This window comes from Salvelinus sp. IW2-2015, unplaced genomic scaffold (assembly GCF_002910315.2).
Source record: "Salvelinus sp. IW2-2015 unplaced genomic scaffold, ASM291031v2 Un_scaffold1539, whole genome shotgun sequence".
Taxonomy (NCBI): Eukaryota; Metazoa; Chordata; class Actinopteri; order Salmoniformes; family Salmonidae; genus Salvelinus; species Salvelinus sp. IW2-2015.
This window is the reverse complement of record NW_019942973.1, coordinates 139,214-147,010: the sequence shown is the minus strand read 5'-3', so window position 1 is coordinate 147,010 and position 7,797 is coordinate 139,214. Positions and strand designations below refer to the sequence as shown.

The 7,797-nt window shown below is 45.9% G+C and overlaps 1 protein-coding gene across 1 annotated transcript in view; it reads left to right on the top strand.

Annotated features, from left to right (window-relative positions):
* Positions 1–283: 283 nt before the first annotated feature.
* mre11a (MRE11 homolog A, double strand break repair nuclease) overlaps positions 284–7,797 on the top strand; it is a 13,467-nt gene continuing 5,953 nt past the window's right edge. Inside the window, 13 exon segments of the mRNA XM_024138637.2 lie at positions 284–356; positions 977–1,103; positions 1,198–1,330; positions 1,411–1,571; positions 2,041–2,128; positions 2,228–2,484; positions 4,977–5,100; positions 5,102–5,163; positions 5,417–5,588; positions 5,774–5,837; positions 5,840–5,853; positions 6,768–6,897; positions 7,002–7,102. Coding sequence (XP_023994405.1) covers positions 1,084–1,103; positions 1,198–1,330; positions 1,411–1,571; positions 2,041–2,128; positions 2,228–2,484; positions 4,977–5,100; positions 5,102–5,163; positions 5,417–5,588; positions 5,774–5,837; positions 5,840–5,853; positions 6,768–6,897; positions 7,002–7,102 — 1,326 coding nt within the window. The 5' untranslated portion in view covers positions 284–356; positions 977–1,083.

The window sequence follows — 7,797 nt, the reverse complement described above, 5'->3', positions numbered from 1 at the left end:
ATGACATCATTCATTCCTAATCCCTAATTTGTTCCTAATCTCTCATGACTCTAAAATAAAACCTATATGCCGCTATAAAAGCATATACTGTAACCTACCTAGGCCTATAATTGAACATGTCCTAAACCGCTCATGCAAGCGCACTACAAATCAAGCGCATCTAACTCCGCTTCATGGAATTTATCGTCTTCTTTTGGGATTTGCTGTTTTTCTTCGTCAGTCATAGTATGGCTACATGCGGAGTCTTCATGTAAATAAAACTACATTTGCTTCTCGGAAACCGCGTTTCCTGTGCTAACTTCCGTAAGGGGAGTTGTTCACATGTACACAATAATCGAGCGCGGGGAGTAGGAGAGGTGCGTGGTTTGTGAAGAATAGCTATCTCGGTGTATAATGGAATTAGCCAGTATTTGAGAACATGATATTCGCATGGGGGTCAGATATGCCAGTTGTTGTATCATCTAATGCACAGTCACTGCTAAGATTAGCGGCTTTATAACAGCTAGAGTTAGTTAGCTAGCTAACGTTAGCTAAATGTGCTTTTAATGCGTTGTTGGAACCTCATTGGCTAGCTAACTGCAGAGTGCTCTTAGTTAATATGTAACGTTATGCATTAACCTCCGGAAATCCTAACCTTACCTAACTGCTTAGGGGGAAATGCAAAACTGTAACGTTACCTTAGTCCTTAGATCAGCGTCAAGGCCGGGGAAAATTCTACTTAATCCGTGTATTCAGTCACCGTGTATTCAGTCATTGGTCATATTGGATTCAAAAGTCTTTCCTACAGTTAGCCGAGCTGGCTCAACCTCAGAATCATAGCTATGGGAGATTTGCATTGGCTCACAATGTTGTGGCAAACAGTATGACCTGACCAGGGAAAACTCTGTGCCCCAATTACAGGCTATACGTTAAGGCGACTGCTGGCATTTGTCAGAGCATCAACCAGACTTGTCTTTCTCTCTCTGTCTGTCTGTAGGTGACATCTCCAGAGACGTGTTAACTGTATTGATCTAGGTGTTGACGTCACTACCTCACTACCGAAGGGTTCTCTGAGAAGCTGCTCTGGACCCGTTTCCATTCAACATGACATCAGAGAACACCCTGTATGTAACCTCAGAGTAATCTGTCTCGTCGTGGTGTAGTTGTCACTGAGTGCATCTGGAGACTCTGGGGTTCTGATTGTGCTTCTGTTGCCAGGGACGATGAGGACACCTTCAAGATCCTGATCGCCACGGATATTCACCTTGGTTACCTGGAGAAAGATGCTGTCCGTGGCAACGACACGTTCAACACCTTCGACGAGATCCTGAAGTGTGCCAAAGAGAACCAAGTGTGTGTGTGTGTGTGTGTGTGTGTGTGAGAGAATGTAATTTCTCTCTCTCCCACACTCACCTCTGTCTCTGTCCACAGGTCGACTTCATCCTGTTGGGAGGTGATCTGTTCCATGAGAACAAGCCTTCCAGACGCTGTCTTCACTCCTGCATCTCTCTGCTGAGGAAGTACTGCATGGGAGACACTCCTATCCTCTTCGATGTCCTCAGTGACCAGGCTGTCAACTTCAGCAACAGCAAGTCAGTCTGTGTGTTAGCCCTGACATGGCAATGCTAGCCCTGGCGTGGCGATGCTAGCCCTGGCGTGGCGATGCTAGCCCTGGCGTGGCGATGCTAGCCCTGGCGTGGCGATGTNTAGCCCTGGCGTGGCGATGCTAGCCCTGGCGTGGCGATGCTAGCCCTGGCGTGGCGATGTTAGCCCTGACCTGGCGATGCTAGCCCTGGCGTGGCAATGCTAGCCCTGGCGTGGCGATGTTAGCCCTGACCTGGCGATGCTAGCCCTGGCGTGGCGATGCTTGCCCTTGCATGGACAGCATCCTCACACTTTTTTTTTAAATTGGTGAAAACCTATTCATCACCTGTCACAAATGTTGAATAATATTCTAGTTGAACTTACTAGATAAAATATCCGCGTATTATTAAAGACTTTCCAAACGTGGGTCGTATGTAAAGTACAATATGTGCATCAAATGTTTCTGTGTGTTCTCAGGTTCCCGTGGGTGAACTATCAGGATGAGAACCTGAACATCTCCATCCCCGTGTTCAGCGTGCACGGTAACCATGACGATCCTACAGGGGTAAGCTCCGTTGCCAAGGTTTCAGTCATCCAGCTTGAACCACAGACGCATATGTCTGTATCTCTATGTGTAACTCTATCTCTCTCGTCTCCACTCCAGGCGGATGGTCTGTGTGCGTTGGATCTCCTGAGCTCTGCCGGACTTGTCAATCATTTTGGCCGCAGCCAATCAGTAGAGAGGATAGAGATTAGTCCCGTCCTCCTGCAGAAAGGCAGCACTAAGCTAGCCCTGTACGGCATCGGCTCTATTCCTGATGAGCGCCTCTACAGGATGTTTGTTAACAACCAGGTGACCATGCTCCGCCCCAAAGAAGACCAGGACCAATGGTTCAACCTCTTCACCATCCACCAGAACAGGTGTGTGTGTGTGTGTGTGTGTGTGTGTGTGTGTGTGTGTGTGTGTGTGTGTGTGTGTGTGTGTGTATACTGTCCACCAGAACAGGGTGTGTGTGTTTATACTGTCCACCAGAACAGGTGTGTGTGTGTTTATACTGTCCACCAGAACAGGTGTGTGGTGTGTTTATACTGTCCACCAGAACAGGTGTGGTATGTGTTTATACTGTCCACCAGAACAGGTGTGTGTGTTTATACTGGTCCACAGACAGGTGTTGTGTGTATATACTGTCCACCAGAACAGGTGTGTGTGTTATATACTGTCCACCAGAACAGGTGTGTGTGTTATACTGTCCACCAGAACAGGTGTGTGTATATATCTGTCCACCAGAACAGGTGTGTGTGTGTTTATACTGTCCACCAGAACAGGTGTGTGTGTGTTATACTGTCCCCCAGAACAGGTGTGTGGTGTGTTTATACTGTCCACCAGAACAGGTGTGTGTGTGTTTTATACTGTCCACCAGAACAGGTGTGTGTGTGTTTATTACTGTCCACCAGAACAGGTGTGTGTGTGTTTATACTGTCCACCAGAAAGGTGTGTGTGTTGTTTTATACTGCCACCGAACAGGTGTGTGTGTGTTTATACTGTCCACCAGAACAGGTGTGTGTGTGTTTTATACTGTCCCCAGAAACAGGTGTGTGTGTGTATACTGTCCACCAGAACAGGTGTGTGTGTGTATATACTGTCACGAACAGGTGTGTGTGTATATACTGTCCACGAACAGGTGTGTGTGTGTTATATACTGTCCACAGAACAGGTGTGTGTGTTTACTGTCCACCAGAAAGGTGTGTGTTTATACTGTCCACCAGAACAGGTGTGTGTGTGTTTATACTGTCCACCAGAACAGGTGTGTGTGTTTTATACTGTCCACCAGAACAGGTGTGTGTTTTACTGTCCCACAGAACAGGTGTGTGTTTATACTGTCCACCAGAACAGGTGTTGTGTATATACTGTCCACCAGAACAGGGTGTGTGTTTATACTGTCCACCAGAACAGGTGTGTGTATACTGTCCACCAGAACAGGTGTGTGTATATACTGTCCCACCAGAACAGGTGTGTGGTGTTATACTGTCCACCAGAACAGGTGTGTGTGTGTATACTGTCCACCAGAACAGGGTGTGTGTATACTGTCCACCAGACAGGTGTGTGTATACTGTCACCAGAACAGGTGTGTGTGTGTATCTGTCCACCAGAACAGGTGTGTGTGTGTATACTGTCCACCAAAACGGTGTGTGTGTATACTGTCACCAGAACAGGTGTGTGTGTGTGTGTGTGTATATACTGTCCACCAGAACAGGTGTGTGTGTGTGTGTGTGTGTGTGTGTTGTGTGTGTGGTGTGTATATATACTGTCCACCAGAACAGGTGTGTGTATATACTGTCCACCAGAACAGGTGTGTGTGTATATACTGTCCACCAGAACAGGTGTGTGTGTTTTATACTGTCCACCAGAACAGGTGTGTGTATATACTGTCCCACCAGAACAGGTGTGTGTGTTGTATATACTGTCCACCAGAACAGGTGTGTGTGTGTATATACTGTCCACCCAGACAGTGTGTGTGTGTATATACTGTCCACCAGAACAGGTTGTGTGTTTTATACTGTCCACCAGAACAGGTGTGTGTGTTTATACTGTCCACCAGAACAGGTGTGTTGTATACTGTCCACCAGAACAGGTGTGTGTGTGTGTGGTGTATAACTGTCCACCAGAACAGGTGTGTGTGTGTGTGTGTGTATATACTGTCCACCAGAACAGGTGTGGTGTGTGTGTGTTGTGTGTGTGTGTGTTGTGTGTGTGTGTGTGTGTATATACTGTCCACCAGAAAGGTGTGTGTGTATATACTGTCCACCAGAACAGGTGTGTGTGTATACTGTCCACCAGAAACGGTGTGTGTGTGTGTGTATATACGTCCACCAGAACAGGTGTGTGTGTGTGTGTGTGGTATATACTGTCCACCAGAAACAGGTGTGTGTGTGTGTGTGTGTGTGTGTATATACTGTCCAACCAGAACAGGTGTGTGTGTGTGTGTGTGGTATATACTGTCCACCGAACAGGTTGTGTGTGTATATACTGTCCACCCAGACCAGCTGTGTGTGTGTGTGTATGTCCTGTCCACCAGAACAGGTGTGTGTGTTGTGTATATCTGTCCACCAGAACAGGTGTGTGTGTGTGTGTGGTACTGTCCACCAGAACAGGTGTGTTGTGTGTATATACTGTCCACCAGAACAGGTGTGTGTGTGTGGTGTATATACTGTCCACCAGAACAGGTGTGTGTGTGTGTGTGTGGTGTGTGGTACTGTCACCAGAACAGGTGTGTGTGTGTATATACTGTCCACCAGAAACAGGTGTGGTGTGTGTGTGTGTATATATATATATATATATATATATATATACTGTCCACCAGAACAGGTGTGTGTATATACTGTCCACCAGAACAGGTGTGTGTGTGTTGCAGGAGTAAGCACGGGGCCACCAACTACATCCCAAGCAGTTTTCTGGATGACTTCCTGGACCTGGTAGTGTGGGGTCATGAACATGAGTGTCTGATAAACCCCAGCAGGAACGAACAGCGGCTGTTCTAACGTCACCCAGCCTGGTAGCTCTGTTGCCACGTCACTGTCCCCCGGAGAGGCCGTCAAGAAGTACGCGAACACACACTCAAACACTTTTATATACGCTCAAGCAGCACTCACGTGTGGGTTTGTCTGCATATTTCAATGCCTCTTGTGTGTGTTTCTGTGTCTGTGTGTTGTCATTGCCTGGTTGTGTGGTGTGTGTGTGTTGTGTGTGTGTTGTGTGTGTGTGTGTGTGTGTCATTGCCTGCGTGTGTGTGTGTGTGTGTTTCTGTGTGTGTGTGTTGTGTGTGTGTGTGTGTGTGTGTGTGTGTGGTTGCAGGCACATAGGTCTGCTGAGGGTGAAGGGGCGTAAGATGAACCTTCAGAAGATCCCGCTGCACACGGTGCGTCAGTTCTTCATCCAGGACCTGGTCCTCTCAGAGCACCCTGACCTCTTCAACCCTGACATGCCCAAGGTCAACCAGAGGGTAGAGGCCTTCTGCCAGGAGAAGGTGAGCACAAGGTGTTCCTCCTCGCTCGCTCGCTCGCTCTTTCTCTCTCTCGCTCTCCTGACTGTGTGTGTGTGGTGTGTGTGTGTGTGGTGTGTGTGTGTGTGTGTGTGTGGTGTGTGTGTGGTGTGTGTGTGTGTGTGTGTGTGTGGTGTTGTGTGTGTGTGTGTGTGTGTGTGTGTTCCCAGGTGGAAGCGATGATTGAGGAAGCAGAGCGAGATCGACTGGGAAAGCCCCTTACCCCTGAGAAACCCTCATACGCCTCAGAGTGAGTGAGACACTAGTAACATTTTATACCTAAGCAATAAGGCCCGAGGGGTGTGGTATATGGCCAATATACCACGGCTAAGGGCTGTTCTTATGCACAAGTGCCCTGGACACAGCACTTAGCCGTGGTATATTGGTGATATGCCACAAACCCCTGAGGTGCTTTATTTCTATTCTAAGCTGGTTACCAATGTAATTAGAACAGTAAATAATAAATGTTTTGTCATACCCGTGGTATACGGTCTGATATACCACGGCTGTTAGCCATTCAGCATTCAGCGCTCAAACCACCCAGATTATAAAACATGTTATTCTGTTGAACACTGCAACAGCATCAAGGGTATTTCTCAAGGTACAATTTACAATTCCCACTTTCTCTCTCTCGCTCTCTCTCCAATTCAGTAGACTTTATTGACATGGCAAATTAAATTACTTACATTGTCAAAATATACATAACAAAAAATGGTGGGACCAACAGCAACAAGGCATTAATAGTAGTGGTGGAAATGTGATTACCATTAACAGCAACTACAACAACAATATTAATGAGAATAACAATACATTAAATCAATAGTAGTTGATCAGTCTCAACATGACTGAGAAGACACATGACATGGTATGAAAGACAAACCAAATCTAAATGGGAAATATTATTTACATTACATTGTACTTTTCACTGGTTGTCCCTCAAGTTTTGGCAGGAGGACACATACAGTATTTGGATGCCAAAACATTTAAGCTTTTCACCCAATAAATATTTTATAGTTTCAAATTCTTTGTACTGAATGATAATTTTGGGAAAGAAAGATTATTTTAGGTCTTGAGTATTTGTCACTGTAATATTTGTCTCTCCCTCTCTCTTTGTCTCTCTCTCTCTCTTTGTCTCTCTCTCTCTCTTTGTCTCTCTCTCTCAAGGTGGACTACAGCGGTGGTTTTGAGGCCTTCAATGCCACTCGTTTCAGTCAGAAGTTTGTAGAGCAGGTTGCGAACCCCAAAGACGTTGTTCACTTCATCAGACAGAAGGAGTACAAGGCCAAAGTTAAAGGTAACACACACACCATGCACCATAATCATAACATTTGACAAGCCTACTTTTTCTGATGTTCAGATCACTCGCCTGACTCTGTCTTTTTTGCTGTGTAAGTGTAGGCGAAGAGGATGTTGACTTTGGGCAGCTCCTGAGTCACTCCTCAACTGAGGGTCTGAGGGTGGAGGATCTAGTTAAAGAGTACTTCCAGACAGCAGAAAAGGTACACACACATTTCTCCATACCTTGACTGTGTGTCTGGATGTGTGTTAACATGACGATGTGTGTAGTAGGGCTGACCCCAATTAGTCGACTCGTCGATTGTTTGGTTGTTAGGCTGTTGGTCGAACAAGATTGTTTTAGTTGAGCAGTAACAAATATACAGTACCAGTCAAAAGTTTGGACACACCTACTCATTCAAGGCTTTTTCTTTATTTGTACTATTTTGTACATTGTAGAATAATAATGAAGACATCAAAACTATGAAATATGACACATGGAATCATCAAAAAAGTGTTAAACAAATGTAAATATATTTTATATTCGAGATTCTTCAAAGTAGCCTCCCTTTGCCTGTCCTTTGAAATCTGTCCTTTGGTCTGATGAGTCCAAATTTGAGATTTTTGGTTCCAACCACCGTGCCTTTGTGAGACGCAGAGTAGGTGCACGGATGATCTCTGCAAGTGTGGTTCCCACTGTGAAGCATGGAGGAGGTGTGGTGATGCTATGCTGGTGACACTGTCTGTGATTTATTCAGAATTCAAGGCACACTTAACCAGCATGGCTACCACATCATTCTGCAGCGATACGCCATCCCGTCTAGTTTGGGGTTATCATTTGTTTTTCAACAGAACAATGACCCAACACACCTCCAGGCTGTGTAAGGGCTATTTGACCAAGAAGGAGAGTGATGGAGTG